The 20,309-nt window shown below is 35.6% G+C and overlaps 1 protein-coding gene across 1 annotated transcript in view; it reads left to right on the top strand.

Annotated features, from left to right (window-relative positions):
- Spef2 (sperm flagellar 2) overlaps positions 1-20,309 on the top strand; it is a 160,004-nt gene that overhangs the window by 75,225 nt on the left and 64,470 nt on the right. The window contains exons 14-19 of the mRNA XM_013018527.1: positions 966-1,015; positions 2,057-2,160; positions 5,070-5,318; positions 12,103-12,225; positions 12,926-13,083; positions 14,492-14,659. Coding sequence (XP_012873981.1) covers positions 966-1,015; positions 2,057-2,160; positions 5,070-5,318; positions 12,103-12,225; positions 12,926-13,083; positions 14,492-14,659 — 852 coding nt within the window. The remainder of the gene's footprint in view (positions 1-965; positions 1,016-2,056; positions 2,161-5,069; positions 5,319-12,102; positions 12,226-12,925; positions 13,084-14,491; positions 14,660-20,309) is intronic.

Here is a 20,309-nt window from a genome sequence, read left to right as displayed (position 1 = left end):
TGTATTAATCTTTGGTTTACCTCCTCTTGCTCCTTATCATGCTCACACTGAGTCTTTCCAGGTTTTCAATCTTTTCATTCACCATGTTTACCAGTAGTGTTTGTAAAGCTTTTGGGGAACTCTTCTCTGGATTATTTATTAACTGTTCTGTCACCTGATTATCATGAGTGGGAGTTGAGATATCCAGACTTGCCATTTTAAACATGCTTCAAAAAAGACTTCTTTGATTTTTTTTGGGGGGTGGGTGGGGAGGATGGGAAGATCCTGTATCTCCCCTGTGTCCATAACTAGCAGTTATTTCATTTCTAACTAGATCATTTCAGGGTATTTTCATGAATTTTGTAAATGTTTTATTACATTTTACTACAAACTGAAAACGCCCTATCTTTTCCATAAAATTTCACTAAATTCTCCTCTGACTCCTGCTGTTGGGTTTATGGATGTGTTTATTATCTGTAGCTTGATAAACCAGAGAAAAGTGCAAAAATATTTTAGAAAAGTTTTTGAGAAAGGGGTTACAGTTACATGAGTAGGGTAATGAGTACTTTCCTATTGAGCATTATTACCTCCTCCTTTTTTCTTTTTCTTTTTTTTTTCAATTGTGTACTGTACTGAGTGGTTACAATTACATGGGCAAGGTAACGAGTACATTTCTAATCAAGTGTTCTGGTTTTGTGGGAAAAAAATCTATGTTAACCAATATCTAATGGTTTGTGATGAGGTCAGTTCCTGCCAGAAGGAAGGAAGTGGAACCCATCAAGGCAGGCAGTGGCTGAGATCCTAATGCTATAGAATGGAAGTGAACACTTGGCTCTGTTGATTCTAGTACTTCCTGACTCCTGGCATCTCATTCATGGTTGGATCTCACTACCCTTTATAGTCAAAACCAAGAAGGCGCAAACCCTTCCATGGATTATGAGACAGAGGCACTGAAGGTCTGTTCTTACTAGCTTTTCTATTACTAGGTACTGATGCTGATATAATACCAACACTTGACGATAATGGTTTCTCAAAAGTAAGTATTACATCTATTTTTGAGTGCTGATCTTCTTAGTGACTGTACAAAATTTTTGAATAATCTAGAAATAAAAAGTTTACAACAAATCTTTCAATATTGTTTTGAAAGGAAGTTAGTACTTCAATGAATACTATTGCTTTACTATATTTTGAAGCACATTTTATCATTAAATAATCAGATTAATCATATAGGACTCCATTTACTTTACTTGCATTCCATTTGATTACCTTTATTTTGTACTTCATGATATACAATAATTTTTCAATCTTTCCAATTTTAAACTTGCTAAATATGGAAAACTTGGAAAAGTCTAAACAATGAACATGGTGACTAATGGAGAGCAAAGCAGGTTTAGAAATAGCGATAAAGATGGGATTGCCATTTTACTCTAAATTTGAAATATGAATTAGCAGAAAGACTTTTATGGTGATACAAATGATATATTTGGCACAAAAGGAGATTTGTTAAGTAGAGAAATAACATGATTTCATATATATACTCCAGTGGCTGAATTCAGATATAAGCACTGGAGAAGTCTCTGTTCTAGTAACACTATAGAACTTGTTTCAAACTAATACCCTGATTAATAACAATTATAAACTCTACCAAATGAAGGGTAATAAAATCAAAATAACCCACAATTAAGCATCCAAAATCAGACTGAAAATGACTGGGACTTGGTCAATGAAAGAAGAGAAGTTGACTGGACAAAAGCCATATGTTGCTGGACATGAGTGGCTAGAGCTCATTCTTTCTGGTTAAAAGTAGAAGATAAAGTTTGGTGTACGCGTGCAGCTGAAAATTTAAAAAGGAGATCTTGGAAGAAGCAAGGGAGGAACTCCAAAAATGTTTCAAAATCAGCACACAAATTTTCCTTAAATGTTTACCTGAGTCCAGAATTGTGCTAAAATGCTCAGTGACTTCATCAGAGAGAATGACTATTTAATTGCTTCCCCTGAAATCATTGCAAATTTAACTTTTAAACTGCCTTTATTTTAACATTCCTTGTTTTGTTTAGCTTTGTTTTGCTTTTCACAGCTCAGTGTGCGTGCTCAGCTTGGTGAACAATCAGAGCAATTGCTGAAGAGAGGAAAAAGCATTCCAGACTCATTGCTAGTTAGCATCATGGTGAATGCTATTAGGTATGTACTTCATTTTTGTTTCTAATATCCATGTGATGTTTGAGTATAAGAGTTAGAGAAATAAAGTTTTTATGTTTTTGATGTCTAATGTATTTAAACATACAGTAAGACATATCTATATAGATTTGTATGCCTGTATTTAAATTTCTTCTCCCCTTATTAACCTTGACATCTTTCATTTTGGTGTTCATTTAAATAAGGTTCTCTTGCTTTGGGAGAATTGAGACTGGATAATCAGGAGAAAAGAAAGAAAGAAAAGAAAAAACAATAAAAAACAAAAGAAAGAAAAAGAAAAAATATAAAAAAGAATAAAGGAGCAGGTTATAGAGAAGAGTGATCCTATCCATATGATCACAGGGGTCACTGTATTCCCTCATTTAGTATCTGAGGAAGAGAAGTTAGCAGCTGAGCCCAGGGACCCAAAAGCTGAGCAGTGCTGGGGTAGGCAGCTGTAGAGACAGAGTAATATAAGCATGGTTCAGAGTACTCAAGTAACAGGGGATTATAAGAAAAAGATCCAAAATAGCCAATCACTTTATAATCTCTGTTGTCCTTTTTCACAGTTTTCCTTTTGTTAATCTAGAAATGTGGGGGGGGGGATATAAGAAGCCAATTGATGTGTTTCATAAAGGAATAAATCCAGACAGGAAGGAACACAAAGATTTAAAAGCCTTCTGTAAAATAGTGTTGGAGGGCTTTGAAGAAAAGTAAAAATGATTAGCTGTGATATATGGGAAAAACTAAGATTAGAAGAAATGAGATTTTAGAGAATTTTCTTTGAATTGTGCATCTGGAATGGACTCTCCTTCGTGTCCTCTTAAAGGATTATATTAAACATTTAAATTGCTTCTCAGTTATGATGCTTCTAGAAATTATACCACAGAGCCTCTGTCCTAAGAACTACAAAATATCTCATTCTTGTTGGTAAAATGGAGGAAAATGGAAAAGGAATAGGCCAGACCCAATCTTCAACAAGCGAGGACTGTTTATTGAGGAACAGAAAGGGGCAGAGACCTTCCCTCGGTTTTGGAGGTCCTGCAAGGGACTGGATTTTGGGGTGGGCTTATATAGGGCTTAACAATGAAGCAGAGAATAAAAAAATAAGATCATGGGCGATGTCCTTGGCCAGATCCCATGGTGGAAGCTGGGTGTGGGGGCTATCATCTCCTGAGGGCCAAGGTCGGAATGACCTGCCTGCTGACAAGCACATGAGCACACACCTGCTTTGCTTGACCCTGGGGAATAAGGCAGGACTCAGTCCTTCATATTCCATCTTTAGATACATGAAAAAATTGGACCTAGAGGGGAGAGGCAGATCCTTCAATTGTAATGATTTCTAACGTTTCTCAGAATAGGCATATGTTTTAGCTATGAAATTCTTTGTTCATAGAAAAAAATGGGTACACATGACATCATACATAAAGCATCTCTTCACTTTGGTGTCAGTATGTTAACTGGACAATTTGAACCCCATCATTAGAGCTCATTTCCCTAACACCACTACCACTAACACTAACATTACAACCACTACCACCATTCTACTGCTCCTGAAGCACCTCCATAGGACTCTCAGTAGCTTTGAATCTTTTGACCTAGTCCAATGAAGAAAGAAATGTAAAGTGTCTCTGCTATGTATCTGGTGGTGGGGAGGCTGAATCCCTGATATCTGAGGTCCTCACTCTACAACTGAACAAACATGGCCCTTACCTGCCCTTCTCTCTGAGGTGTCTCCTGAGAGGACTGGTTCATGCAGAGATGGTGATATCCTCAAGGAAAATCACTTTCCCTCAGAGTCCAACAAATCCAGTCTATGTAAAATGCTTCACTGAACTCTGGAGAAGTTGTAAAACAAAAAAATCTAGTTAGAGATCTGCACAAAGCTTGATTTTCAGGAAAGATCACTGAGTTAGAGCAAATAGCTCAAATAGTTCTGAAATTTTGATTACATAATGAAATCTCTTTGGCCTTTATTTCTCACTTCTTCCTGCCACCCTGTCAGAAGGATCATACACAGGCACCTAGGCAGACTTAGAACTTTCTGGAAAGGGGATTCTATTATTTTGTATATGCTACAACAGAGAAAGGAGCAAAATCATCAAAAGGACAACATTTCAATTTTGCAAATTTGAAACTTGAGAAGACAGTTGAAGTTTATGCCCTTTTCACAATGCACTTGCCAACCAAGATAAGAATTCCTGGAACACACCTTCTCTTTAGAAGAAGACAGTGCTTGGGGAATATTTCAAGAAATGGTCCATATCCTTCAGAAATTTGTAATCTAAGATTTTTTTGGAATTTTGAAGTTGAGAATATGTTGTTTGTGTGGTGAAATAGATGACAATCAAAGGAGCTTGGATCAGGCTGTTGTGCTTCAGTGGTGGGGTGGGAAGGAGTCTTCAGGTGCTCAGTGGGAATATCCAGCCTGTGCTACTTTCTGGGCTGGGTTCATTAAATTCGCCAGTCTATCGTCAAACCATCTAGTAGAACATGTTATGTTCTACCATTGTATAGAGAGGAAACAGAGGTATAAGAAGAAACAGCTTATAAACACAAACTAGAACTCGCAGGTTATCCTTGCATAAAGGTAGAGAGATCAATTTTTTTGAAGTAAACATTCAAAATTGTGAGAAATTAAAAGTTTTTAGGCTTATCTTGTACCAAGTTCCTTTCAAATACATATTAAGGCCTCTGGAATAGATATAAAGGGCAGCAAGGCCTCACAGAAGTATTTTAAGCAAGGGAACAATTGTAGCACTTCAGTTAGCCTAATCTTTTAGCTATAAAGGAATGAAATCCATGCAGTAAAGGGGTGTTGTAAGCATGAAAGAAAGCTAAGACTCATTGTGTTCCTATTTTGTAAAGTATCTATATCTATCAAAACATTAATGGATGATCTTGTTTTAATCTAGTGAGATACCTATGCATCAAGGCTGGGTCCTTGATGGTTTTCCAATGACCTTAAGCCAAGCACAGCTCCTGGAAGAAGCTCTTACGGGCTATAACAGAAGCCAAATAGAAGCAGAAAGAAAGAATACACAAATACCTACACTGGCTATTGATCCTACAACTTCCAAAGCAGTACCTCCTCCCTCTCCAGCATTTGATTTTGTTTTATTACTCGATATTTCTGATACTGCTTCACTAAATCGCCTGGGTAAGCTGGACATCTTCATCTTGACACTCCTGTTTCTAATTACACTTCTCTGTTTTCTGACTAGATCAGTGAATATTTCTGGTTACAACTGTAAGAAAGAATCCATTTAGCCTTTGAGAGAATGATCTAGCTGAGCCCACTTGCCACTTGTTTGAACTGTTAGTGTGCAGCAGTAATGGCCAAGCCTGGAACTAGAGGAGAATTCCAGAGCATGGACAAGCTTCTTTCATCAAATTGACAGCTCTCCTGGCACAGAGGTTACTGTTCGAGAATTTCATGCTTAGGGGAGCTCTTTGTGGCTTTCTATTACATCTTGACATTACTACATCATGCATGCACAAACACAAGTATTGCAAATATTTGCATGTGCATAATCCTGATGGTGATCATTATTTCATTAACCAACCAATGCCATAAACAATGATGTGGTTATACTCTTTCTTAGACTGTGTGTTAATTCTAAAAAGCAAGTTAGCAATTGGCAGAAGTCCTCACCTGGTGAGGTTGAATTTTTTTCTTTTGCCCAAATAAATGATTTAACTTTTTTCATCTTCCAATCAAAAACATTAATTACTTCATTCTGTAAAGTAAGTACATAAGAGTTGAAATCCATATGCCTGAATTATGGCTTTGCTAATTAAAAGGTATTTGAACTTCAAAAGATTTCTTCATTTCTTAATACTTTTTAAGAAAAGATCTTGCTCTGCTTCCCAGTCTGGATTCATACTTTTAGGTTTAAGTGATCCTCACCTCAGCTTCCTGAGCCTCTTGGACTGCAAACTTGTACTTAGGGCTTTAAGCCTCAACATCTATGACAGGGTGAATTATTATACTGCAGAGAATATTTAATGAAGTTATAGTTAAACATTTTGGATTGATTTGACATATAATGTCAGAAGTACTGTGGAAGACTTCAAAATGAGCAACATAGTACTGACTATTAGAGAATCAAGTATTTTCTACAGGATTCTCTAAGGTATCTGATTCTATTAGGATCTGTGGCTTTCTTTGATTCTTGAATAACTATAAGTTGTACAATATTGGTAGGACTACAAATGATTCTTGTTCATATAAATGCAACTGAATCTTTTGTTTATTTAAAATACCATTTTAACGTGGTTAATAAAATATTATTCCAGGTTGAGTTCTGTGATCCACATTTGTAATCTCATCTATTTAGGAGACTGATATTGAGTGGATTCTGGTCAAGGCCAGCCTGAAAATAAAGTACATGTGACCTTCCTCTCAACTAATAAAATACTGAGTGCTGTGATATTAACATGTGATCCCAACTACTTGGGAAACATGAAGAGGAAGATCACTTCCATGCCAGGCCAGCCTGGTGATAAACACAAGACCTCATGTGAAAAACAACTAAAGCTCAAAATACTTAAGTTGTGGCTTAAGTGGTAGAGTGCTTGTCAAGCAAGCATAAGGCCACAAAATAAAAACTATTATTCCTATATTGTTCTGTCAATAGTAGTCAGTTTTTCATCTACTAATATCTTTTTCACCATTCCTGATTGTCCTTTATGCAAATTCTCATTTGAACGATTTTAGCATCTTACAAGCTCTCTCATTCATTGGAGAGTGAAATGATATCTTTGACACATGTTAATTTTACAATTGAAGGTCTTGATTATTGTTTTCTTTAAAACAGAACTATCCTTTGATTAATGGTAGCATTTATTATTCTTTTATCTGTTACTACTAACACAAAACAGAGCTGGAAGAGAATTAAGTGATCATAAAACCTTTGATTTATCATATAGTCACACAGTCCGTTATTTGTAGACTGCAATTTAAAGCATGAGTACTTGACTTAGCAAAGGTCACACTAATCTTTATTTGGGGTTTGTGTAGTTTGAGATCTTTTTTGGGGGGGGAGAGGGTCCGGTCATGGGGCCTGAACTCTGAGCCTGGGCACTGTCTCTCAGCTCTTCAGCTCAAGGCTAGTACTCTACCACTTGAGCCACAGTGCCACTACTGCCTTTTTTTCTTTTTGCTTATGTGGTGCTGGTGCTGAGAAATCGAACCCAGGGCCTCATGCATGCAAGGCAAGCACTCAACCACTGAGCCACCTTCCCATCCCTAGTCTGAGATCTTGTATTCATTGTTTACCTAAATAATATAACAAACCATTAGATACTACTTTAGTAATCGAAGCCAGAAGTTTAAACTGTCCATCATCTCCAAAAAGAGAAGTAACTTCTGTCTGTGCAAAGGATTAGAAACATGCTTATCTGTTATTTCATCTCACTTCCTGTACCTGTCTGGAGATCTCTGAGGACTGGCTGAGAATCCTGTCAGTCCATAGCCACTGGGTGACATAACATGATCCAGAACCTCTTGATCGATCTGACCTGAAAGTGGATTTGACAATTCTAAATTGCATACACAGTCTGTTGAATGAGAAGGTTCACACAAGGGTATTGAAATGTTTTCTATCATTGTAGAGCTCTGAATGATGCATATTCTATGCTTCAGAAAAAAAAATCAATGTACAAGAATTTTTCAAGAAATCCAATTTTGAGTTCTTACAATTTTCTATCAAAACTACATGATGAATGACTAGCATATTTGCTAAACCTGGTACTGTCATCCTAATTTCCTCATTTTGGACCCTTGATTTATAGCTAGGCTTAAAAATGTTTTTCTCTGCTCTAGGGAGAGTTTTATGTACTTATATACCTGAAAATCCTTATTAAGCTACTCCCAGAAGTTTGTCTTAAAATACAATGTGATTTTTTTCCTTTCTGTCTTGTATAGCAAGTGCAAGCCCCAAGTTTAAACTGAAGTATCACTAAAGTATTTAACAAGTACTAACAAAAATGAAAGATTTATTTTCCCAATCACATTGTTTAAGGATGTCAGTGGCTGCCATATTGACAGCATTGATATGGAATATTTTAATCACCTCAAAAGATTCTCCTGGACAGCACGGGCTAGAGTGATGGGAACAAAAGTGGATCACTAGTAAACTACTATTTTTAATACATTAAGCCCTGGTAATATAAAAATCAAGGATAAGTCTCCATTCTCCAGTATCCTAAAAGTTAGTGTGAGGAGAAACAAAGTAAGTTAATTATGAATGTAGTTTGTCATGTGCTGTAACAAACGTGCCCGCATGGGGAGAGGTAGCCCGGCTGAAAGGGGAACAAAGAAGAAAGAAAGGCATTTTTAATTTGGGAGATATTTTACAGTGAGAGTAAAGCAAATGTATTTAGAAGTGCCTAACTAAAGCAGAAGACAGAGAGTAGTGGTTTTCCTAAGTGAATAGATGGAAGTTTACAAGACATAGTTGTAACAATTTCCCTTCCAGACCAGGAGGAGCCTGTCCAACCGTGGCAGCTCCTTCATTAAGATGAGCAACAGCCTACTATCATAAAGTTGAACACTACAGGGAATCCAGGTGGACTGCGAAGGTTGAGCAAGACAGGCAAATGATCTAAAGTGAAAGCAAGCAGGAAGGAGACCACAGAGACGTAAGAAGAACTAGCCAATAAGAAAGTGGCTGTGTTATAGAAGGTAGATAGCTATCTGTTCAGCTAATGCCTTATGGAATATGGTCAGCCTGAGAAGGAGCAGCAGTGCACTTATATGAGAGGTTCTGAATTGAGGCTCTGGATGCTAATAGTGGCTGAAAAGGGACATGATGTTTGTCTCTTAATTTAGATTCTATTTCCAGCTTATTAATTCATCCAGCTCCATATTCATAGATATATTTTTGAGCAGATATGATTGAATAAAAGGCATAAAAGTTAAAATAAAAATCCAAATTCTGGATTTATATTGATTCTCCACCATTATTAAAGTGTGATTTAGGACCAACTACAAAATTTCAACTCTACTTCATAAATTTGGTTGTGAATACAAATATATGTAAAAGCATGTAAGCATTGCATGCTGAATTCTACTTACTAATTTCACATACACAAATCAACTAAGATAAGGACTGAAATACATCCATTGGTGTTGCAATTTTTTATGGCAATAATGCCATTTGAGGTGGAGGGAAGGATAGATTATGGTTGGATAAGGCACCAGTGGGAGATGAAGAGGTAGAAAGTAAGTGGAGGTAACTTTCCAGAACTTATCTCTGAAGGAAAGAGGAAAGCATGGGACAGGGTATTTGTAATTTATATTTTTGGTTAACTCACAGTTTTCTTTCTCTTTCTTAGTTCACTTTAGCAAAACGTACACACACACACACATTGAAGAGCTCAGCTGATTTTTCAGCTAGGTAATTAGTTATGTCTTTTTCTGCAAGAATGCCAACCACAGTGTAATTCTGGAGAAGAAAGATGAATTTTACTTGGGACTGATGTAATAGGAGGACACACAAATTTAAGTGTTGGTGAGAAAAGAGTTTGAAGTGTTGGCCCATGTAATTTAGGTTTACTAGAAAATTAAGACATACAACACTGGTAAATTTTGGGCAAAGGATGTAAGAATTTAGAGACTGGATGCTGTTCCAGAGGTCTACCAGCTACACAGGAGTGGAAGACGAATCCATGTTTGGGGTAGGACCATAAAGTCCTGAAATACAGTGACCATAGCAGTGAATGCTGGAAATAGAAAGGCTAATGGCTGGATATGAGTGTGAGAAAAAGAAATCTAAACCATGTACTGATTTTCTTGTCAAAAATGATGTAAGGACCATAAGACTATGCATGGTTACATCTCTCAAGAAGCTCCACATTTTTTTTTCAATCATCCTTTCTGCAGATGGGGAACAACTGATTATTCTTTCCTGAATGCTTGATTACTACTCATGTTCTTTTGCTTTGAGTAATCCTTTTAATCTAGTTCAATTTGTTGTCCCTGGCTCTGGGGGTAGTAGGATTTATAAATAACCACTACTCAGAATTCTAAGTGCATTTCATCCTATTTTTTTTTCATGAATGTAGATGGAGAAAAAATGATTACTACCAAATATGTGTCTTTTATTCTTGAATGTTATTAATTCACATTTCAACTTTTTTTTGCTTTGAGTAAAGCTAACTCCTTTTACTCTTTTCTCTTTACCCTTTTCCATTTATTCTAAAATTTTGAGAATTCTGTTTTTTGTATCATTTTACCTAGAGTTTTTGAAATCTTTTTTGGTATCTTGCCATCTACTTTTCAAATCTACATAGAAGTTATAGGTCTAGAAAGAGACAAATTATTTTATGGCAGTAATTATTTTGTGGTAATATTAAATATTTTAAGCATATTGGACCTCATGACCCCCTTAATATTTCATTCTTAATTTTTCTCCCCAGTGTTGGTTTTTTTTCTTCTTAGTTTGTTGGCACATTTTATCCTAATTAGTTTACAATTAAATCAAACTTTTGAGGGTAAGAGGTCCCTGTTATAATGGACCTATTAAGATGCTACAGAAACTAAGAAAAAGTTAAAAGAATCAGGTGACAAATTCTCCAAGCTCCAAGAAGCATGCTCAAATTCCAGCTGGAAAAAAATCATTCATTGAATCTAAGGAGCCAGACTAGGTTATAAAAATGGAAAGGTGTGGAGGGCATACCACACTTTTCTGGTGAACCTATATTTGTTACAAATAAGATGATGAGGACAACACAAAGTGGCCACTCTCCTGAGACAGGAGATGTTTCTCTGGTTCTTGATTGGTTTGTCCCAAAAGCAGATGCCAAAATTCTTCTTTAATATATATTTTTATTGTAAAGATACTGTACAGAGGGGTTACAGTTACATGAGTAAGGCAATAAGTCCATTTCCTATAGAGCATTGTTAACCCTCCTCTATTTTTCCCTTACCATCCCTTTCTTCCCTACCTCTCCAACTCCTCCCTCCTCTCCCACCTCCCATAAAATTCCTTTTCAACATACAGTCTTGTACATCTCATTGTTACAGTGGATCAACCTGTATCCTTATTTCATCATTTTGTTATTTCCCTTCCCCTCCCCAAATTAGGAAAATGTATATACAAGATACAGAACACTGGTATCAAATACAGTGATGACAGGGGTTGTACCATGGGGGAAGAACATACAAAGAAACAAAAAAAATCACATAGTACATTATACGTACATTAAAAAGAACAGCAACGAACATAAACCTTTTGTGTCCCTATCTTGGGGTTCATTTTGCTTAGCATCAGGTTAAAAGCCCACGGATTGGGAGAAGATCTTCATTAGCAATCAACGGACAAAGGCTCTCATATCTAAAAAATTAAATCCCCCAACAACAAATTCTCAAAGAAATAATTGCCTGATTAATAAGTGGGCTAAAGACTTAAAGACTTCTCTAAAGAGGAAAGAAGAATGGCCAATAGAAACATTTGCCAAAATTCTACTCACAGCAAAGGAACCAGGGAGCTGATTTTCTTTGCCTTTGACTTGAAGTTGCCAATCAAAAGAAGCACTCTAATTCTTTCTCTTATACTTTCTAGCCTGAAACTTAATCTCGGAGATCTCAGCATTCTTCTCTTACCAACAGAAGCTTCCAGATCCATCGCAGCTACTGTTTAATGTATTTTTACCTCATTCTTCACAAACTTTAAGAAACGAATCTTACATTTTTGTGCCCAAACTGTATTTGTTCACTATTTTGTAAAACATCTTATGTATCTATTATATTATCTTTAAGTTGTGTACAAGAGAGTTTCAATTCAACATATTATGTTATGTGTATAATGCATCTTAATGTGACCTCTTTCATCATTCTTCCCGTGAAGCATTTTTAAGTAGTATCAATGATGGAACTGTACCTACTTGTCACTTTAGCAGTGAGTAGCAAATTTGACTAGTTTAGAAAATGATCTAATTGAGTAAATTTTATATCATAGCTGAAGATATTTCACATGAAATTTCTCAGGAGGACATTGATCAACATGGAGCTGCCGAAACCCATAAGGAAAGGGACCAGAACTTAAAAGACCAAATACAGCATAGGTGAGCTTTATATCAAGTACTCTTCTTTGAAGAGACTAACCATTAGCCTCTAGGGGAAAATATTTCACCATTCTCAGTCTTTTATAGGTAAGAGCCAACTAAATATTTTTGATAGTGAGGCAAATATTTATGTGGTACCTTTCACATTGTTATCAAATGATCTTAAACTGAGGAAAGAAGTCAGTCAGGCAACATTTTCCTTTATTAGGGCATGAGCTTGTAAGTTAACTATTTGGAATTTGGAGGTCACTAAAGAAATGTCAGGGAAGATCCTGAAACTCCTAGGAGCTTGACATAAGACTACACACTGTAGTTCTACTTCTATATTGTTAAAATAAAGTTATGTTTCATTCTTTGGGCTGCGTGTCCACTCAGATGAACATAGACAATTTATGAAACTCAGAAATCTAAAACTATATCATAAACTGAGGAAGAGTAATTTAAGCTACATTAGTCTAGCTACTCTCTAGAAAGAAAAAAAACGTTTCAAGAATAATTCCAAGAATACTTTTGAATAAAGTCTGAACAGTCCATAGTCACTCAGAGACCTCTTTATTTCCTATCTCCAAGATGAGGCTCGCAGTTACTCTATCATTAGAGCAGATGCTTTCATCAGTGTTCATGGTCATGCTTAATGTCTCTTCACTCAGCTATTTCAGTCAGTATGAGATATTCAGATAATATTTTGATTTTTTGGCAGGATTATAGGCTTCTTGGACAACTGGCCTGCATTGGAGCGCTGGTTCTCAGAGCCAGAAAATATTTTGATAAAAATCAATGCTGAAATCGATAAAGAATCTTTATGTCAAAATGTGAAGGAAATTTTTACAGTTGAAATTGACAAAAAAAAGAAGAAAGGTAACTATACTTCTTTAGATTTCTGAGTGTATATAACTACAATGTGTGGTTTAATGAGTTTAAGAGAAAAAGAAAATATGACTACAAAATTTTCTCTTATATTGTACTTATAAAGTCTACATGTATATACCTCTGACTTCAGGTTTCTGAACAAAATATATCTTTCTCTTCCTTTTAAATTAATTTATACAAAAGAGGCCATCTCATTAAAAACATTAATTCATGTTTAAAAAAATAAGTAACAAATATCAGAATTAAAATTAAGGATAATTAAAATGAAAGTTAATGACCCTATAAACCATGAATATAAGCAATCTATTTATTTATTAGCTACCTTAAAATAAAATATTAAAAATTGAGAATGCAAAAAGGAGAAACAATTTAACTTTGCTAACTTCAGCATTATTAGGAGACAGTATGTGAATTTTCAAATTATGATGGAGACATTAGGCAATTAGTTTTTCCCAAATCTACCTATTTGGATGTGAGTTAATTCTTTCTTCCATAGTCACTTCCATGGTATATTTACATTATAGTAAATGTGCTGTACCTTCTTCCTTTTCATTCAACCAAAAAACAATTACCCATTAATTCTTCTTTTTAAAAATTGCTTTAGTTGAATGGTTGTACAAAGAGGTCTTGATTCAGCGTAAGAATTTATGAGTACAATGTATCTCAATCAGTATCACCCTTTGTTTTCCACATCTCCCAATCTCACCTACCTCCTCACCCATTCATTTTTTTCATAGGGCCTTGCTTTATAACCAGGTCTGGGCCAAATCTTCCTTTTTGTGCTTTCTTGCAGGCTGGGGATGGCTGGGGTGCCTCTGAACCCACCCATTACTCTTCCCCTGCAGATTAGGTAACAGGAGCCTGCTATAACACCCAGCCACTGAGTTCGATGAGTCTTGTGGACTTTCATGCCTAAACTAGCCTCAAACCATGATCCCGCCCCCAGTCCCTATTTCTCCTTTTCAAGTAGGTCAGATTATAGGCTTAACCTCTCATATTTATCTCTTTTGCATTTTTACCTTGTTCTTCCACTAGAAATTTAAAATTAGTCTTTACCATTCATTTACCTTTGGTCCCCATTTACCTGTTGCACACACACACACACACACACAGATACACACACACACATACACCACCACCACCAACACCACTAACACCATCACAACCACTACCACTATCACTACCATCATCAAGAGGTAAAAGAAACTGTATTTTGATCAGGCATAGAAGCTTAAAACCTTAGCTTGAAGGATTGAATGACTAAGGGAGAGCCCAAAACAATATATATTAAATCAATAAATGTAATTTTATAATAATTTCAATTTCTCTTAGTTCAAGTGAAATAGTAGGCCTCTGGAATTTCTAATGAAGGTTAATTTTTGCCATCCTTTTGAAGTGGAAAAGAAATTAGAAGAAAAGAAATTAGAAGCTGAGAAAAAAGAAGCAGGAATTCCGAGGGAGCCTTCAGGTCTTGTGCCCTCTCAACCTGAACCAGAAAAAGAGAAGGAAATTCACCATCAAGATACTTCAAAATCTTCTTCTGCAAAAGGAAAGCCACAATCAGGTGATTGACGTTGGGATTTATACTGGGATTTATATTTGCCATCTTCTTATTTTAACTTAGGACAGAATTGTATAGCATTAGTCTGTTTTCTAGAAATTGGCAACTTCAATTCAAGATCTATACTCAGATCAAAGCAACCAATTCTCCCCAACTCACTGCTTTTTAGTGTTAGGCATTGAACATCTTGGATGTTAAGAATATGCTATGCCACTAAGTTACATCCCTATTAAGAAGAAAGTGTCTTCTAACAGCTAAGGACATGGTTGTTTTTAATAGTTTAGAGTCTTTTCTATTTAGCAGAGAGGATAGTGTCATCTTAGTTTGACTAGCTGATAGAAAGAGGAAAAAGGTAGAATAAAGTAATCATTAGAAAGAGGAATATGATCGAAAGGAAAATGGTAGAATAAAGTAATCATTTAGGACAGTGAGAGGGTAGCTTGCTGATTAATAGAGTTACATTCCTGTAGAGTGAAAACATCTAGCTAAAAAGAGAATTAACGTAGCTGATTGTCTTTAAGAATAAGAAAATCAATCAACAACATTCAATAGAGACTAAAATTTGTGTGTAACCCCAAGTCCTCAGGAATATAAGATTATGTAAAGAAAGAAACAACCAATGACATTTTAGTAAACCTATATTTATACATATATAGATTTAAATCCTGGTAGGTAATTTCTTTAATTTCTTTGCAGATACTAGTCACTAAGATCATGAGTCTAGCATTAGGTGGTAGAAATTGAATAAGACGACAAAAGTAAAATGGACAGTTGCCTTCCTTTATGACATAGATAGAACAGCACCCTGGTTTTGGATTTCAGCATAATCAGCGGCTAGCCTTGCAGTTAGACAAGTTTTTCTGTCTAACCTCAATGTGTCATGTCTAAATTCATCATTTGTCCATTTTGTGAAGATTTTAGGTGAATCTGAATTTCTTTTAAAGATGAAATGTATTCATGTTAGCAAAGAAATTTGAAAACTTAGCTAACAGAAGTTATTATGTGTTAGAAATTACTTTACTCCAGAAAATTAGGGCTTAACGGAATCAAAACATGCATCCTTTCCCCATCATCTAATTAGCAATTAGAAAAATCAATTTCAATGGACACCATTAAAAGGCAAGTTAGAAATGAAAAGGAAGAGAGAGGCTGAAGTTAGTCTAGAATTATTCAGCTGTCTTTTAAGTGATGGTTATGGCTATGGTTATGGCTGTACCCACTATTTAATCACCTTTGGCTTGCTTACAACCAGAGCATTGATATATTTAAGCCATTCTTTGAAACAAGTCTTTAATGTTTCTGATGATGACACAGTTCAGTTTTGAAATTCCTGGGGCTTGTTTGCTATTTAAAAAATTGTATACTTGAACACTGTGCATTGCAGGAATAATAAATCAATCATTGCTTCAAAGAGTGTTTGTACCTGTCTCATTTATTTTCCACAGGGAAGGACTAGTGCCCACTTTTTAAACATATATTAAAAGTTAATCTCTAAAGTTCTAATTACTGCTATCTAGCAATACTCTATAGTTAGTAAGACATCTTGGTGCTCTCAGCACTGATGGGGCAAGGGGTTGAGGTGTGCCTGGCAGCTCATTCTAGAAGCTGAGGTAAGCCATTTGGGAATGGGAAGAGTCCACCAGGGGATTTTGTTTTATTTTGTTTTTAGTCTTATAAAAAGAATTTAGTATTTCTTCGGGTATTTTCAAAACCAAAACTCTGTAGTTTTTCAAACATCCAATTAACAATCTCTTTTGAACTTAAGATAGACAATAGAATTCTTAAAAGCTAATCACTGTCAAAAAGAAAAGGTAGCATAGTGCACTGAGCATTAAAGAGACATTCAGTCCAAATTTAGTCTATTTTTTATATAACTTATCTGCTTCAACTACATTTGCAGTTGAATTTGAAAAATTTTAATTATGATTACCTTATTATGAAACCCATCACCATTATTTAATATCAAACTAAAATTTTTCAGTATTGTGAAATAGAGTAATACTGCCTCTGCTGCTATTTAAGAATATTTCAGGGCGTTCAGACTACTTTTTAGGCTAGTTGAAAAGGGGGTCACAAACATTCATCTCCAGCAAAAACAGACTTGCAGAAACAGACTTGCCCACAATGTTTTGCAGGTCTAGTGTCCTTTACTTTGTTTCATTTGTCATCTTGTACTAAAGTTTGGACCTAGTTACATATTCAGTTATTCAGAAATACTTTTTTAATTTTTATATATTTTTAAAATTCTATTGCAAAGGTGATATACAGAGGGGTTACAGTTACATAAGCCAGGTCTTGAGTACATTTGAACAGTGTCATCCTATCCAAGAGTGTTTTTTTAATCAAAGAAACTAGGTTTATTAGAACTCTGGTTATTAGGATTGTTTCCTTTTCTCCATTTCCTGGAGTTTATTTACATAAATATTATTTTATATGATCAGATGCACATAGGCATCGTGCCCTTGTGTTCCTCTCCCAAGAATATCCTCCTTTGGCCTCACTGTGTGTGAATGTCTGGAGTTCTGTATAATTTACCAATGTCCAGTGTATGTTATATCTAGCTTCCACATGACCCTTTTGTTTCGCTGAGCTTGGCTTACCTAACTTAACATGAATTGTTCTAGATCCATCCATTTCCCTGCAAATTACATAGTATTATTCTTTCTAATGGCTGTGTAAAATTCCATAGTGTAAAGGCACCACGTTTTGGAGGCAATTCATCTATTGTAGGGTATCTGGGCTGTTTCTACAACCTGGCTATTTTGAATAGTGCAACAAGAAACATGGATGTGCAAGCATTTTTACACTATCCTGGCTTGTGGATAACTGCCCAGATAGCTGAATCATAGGGGAGATCTGTGTTTGTTTGTTTTTTTGAGGAGCCTCCAAATTGCTGTCCAGAGTGGTTGTACTAGTTTAGATTCTCACCAGCAGTTCAGTGGGGTTCCTTTTCCCCCACATTCCCTGCCAACATTTGTTGTTAAAATTCATGATGTTGGCCAGTCTAAATGGGATAAGATGGAATCTCAGAGTTGTTTTGATTTACATTTCTATAATGACAGGAATGAAGAACATTTCCTTATGGGTTTCTTTGTCATTCATTACCTCTTCTGAGAAGGTTCTCCTTAGTTCTTTACACATTTAATGGTTGGTATATTAGGTTTGGAAGGGGTTAGTTTCTTGAGCTCCTGGTATATTTTGGATTAGGCTTTTGATGTAAAGCTGGTAAAGATCCTCTCCTCATCTGTTTATTGTCTTTCTAGTTTAGTAAATATGTCCTTTGCTGTGCAGAAAATTTTTAGTTTGATGTAATCCCATTTGTCAAGTTTCTCTCGTAGCTGTTATATCCCGGGACTCTCTTCAAAAAGTTTCTGCCTATGCCTATGAGTTCTAATGTTCCTCTTACTCCCTCTTGCAGTAATTTCAGAGTCCAGTCTAACATTGAGGTCTTTATTCCATTTTGAGTTGATATTAGTGCATGGTGACAAACTTAAAATCCCCTTTCTTTTTCTGCATCTGGATGCCCAGTTCTCCCAACATCAATTATTAAACAGGCTCTCTTTATTCAACTGTATATCTTTGGCTCCCTTATCAAATATCAGATAACTGAAATAGATAATTTTATTTCTGGGTTCTTCTAGTCTATTCCATTGATGTTCAGGCCAATTTTTCTGCTAATATCAAGCTGTGTTTGTTATTATAGCTCTGTAATAGAGCTTGAGGTCTGGGATTGTGATACCACCAGCATTGCTTTTATTCCCCTAGAATTTTTTTGGCTATTTGAGTCTTTCGTTGTTCCAAATGAATTTCTGGATTGTTTTCTCTATCTCAGTAAAAAACATCATTGGGATTTTGATGGAGATTGTACCGAATTTGTTATTTTTTATCAGTATGGCCATTTTCTACCTATTTATGAACATGGGAGGTCTTTCTATTTCTGATCTCCTCTTTGACTTCTTTCTTTAAAATTTTATAGTTTTTACCATAAACATCTTTTACTTCTTTGGTTAAGTTTATTCTCAGATATTTAGAATTATTTCTTTAAAGCAAAATTTCATTAAAACATTTGATCATGCATTTTGTTTAGTTTTATGATAAAATATTGTATGTTCAAAAGTCCTCAGGAGTTAATAGAGCTTCCAGGATGATCCTTCTCCATGACATTCACTTATCATATTTCTATAGACTTGTAGATATTAGACATGCTATGGTCAAAAATGTCCTACATGCTATACATAGACACAGCCTCATCCCTATCACTTCTAGACATCAAGATAGGTCAACCAATTACAAGCTGTACACTAGGGTGGAGAAAAGAAATTGGTTGAGTTTTTCTGGTGAATTTCACAGGATGTAGTGAGTTTTCCCAAGGAATTCTCTAATTTATTAGTTGAGACATATTACTGACTCCATTAGTTTCCTAGGTTGCCCTTTTCAATGTAGTTTTGAACTTTGGATGCCAGAGAATCCAAAATAAATATGCCTAAACCACTCTCTGAATTTTAAATTGCACTCATCCAACTGGAAATATGGGAGTTACAATTGAGTTTGTGGTCAAGAGAACTGTACCATGCCAAAACAAAGCCACTGTGAAATTGCTCTTCCAACTGCTTTGGCATCATCTTTAAGACAGAACTAGTTGTCTTATTGAAAAAGCATCACTTCCTTTTCTAAAAATCAGTGTAGATGGGCTGTGAATGTGGCCGAGTGGTTGAGTGTTTGCCTAGCATGCATGAAGCCCTGAATTCAATTCCTCAGTACCACACAAACAGAAAAAGCCAGAAGTGGCATTTTTAAAACACAGTCAAACTTCTTGTTAACATAGTATAGTATAGAAATGCTAAAGTTTAGGCATGTATAATAGGATTTCCTTCATCAAGAGGAAAGTACATGATTCTATTTCTTAATATTTGATATTAATGTCATAAAATGTAAACACTGTTATGTCATAGACTATTTGATTACAGTTTTATCTGAACCTATCTCTTGAGCTGAGAAGCCAAAATGATGATCAAATTCATTGTTTACTGCCAGTAGCATTCTTGAGGCATTCATAGTCTTCTCAGATGTTATATGAACTTCTCTTCGAAAATCTTAGCATTGATGGTTCATTCACAGATGTACTTATAGTGATCTTAAAGTATTCTTGTCTTCTTTCAGTCATTTTCTCATCCTATTATGTTTCTTCATAAAGCAGTTTATAATCTTACCTGGAGTTTTTAATTAGGTGCTAGATAAGGAATTATTTTCATGGACAACCAAATTCAGCAAAGACAACTTACGTCACATTAAAATATTTTTAGCCACAGAATTTATGCTTATGTCACTGTGCATCTCCCAGGGAGAAATGGAATGTGTGAGAACTCTGAGTATTTTGGCTGCTGAATTTTTCTCCCTTAGAGCAGTAACTGTTATGACTAGAGTTCTGTCACTCTTGGGAATTTAGTAAAATCCTCTTTACTTCTCATGTCCTGCCACCACGATGGGACTTGTGGGGCTTATTCATATCTATTCTCAAACAGAAGGGGTGTCCCAATATTACATACAAACACACATGTAATCTTTTCAAATGAATTGTTCTTACCTGGAATCTTACACAGAGGTCAATTAAGAGCCATTGTGCAAAAGGACTTAGTAGATTTTATAGAAGATA

The sequence above is a fragment of the Dipodomys ordii genome, unplaced genomic scaffold, assembly GCF_000151885.1.
Source record: "Dipodomys ordii isolate 6190 unplaced genomic scaffold, Dord_2.0 Scaffold41, whole genome shotgun sequence".
In the NCBI taxonomy this organism is placed as follows: Eukaryota; Metazoa; Chordata; class Mammalia; order Rodentia; family Heteromyidae; genus Dipodomys; species Dipodomys ordii.
Note: the sequence above shows the minus strand (reverse complement) of the source record. Positions and strands in the feature narration are given on the sequence as shown.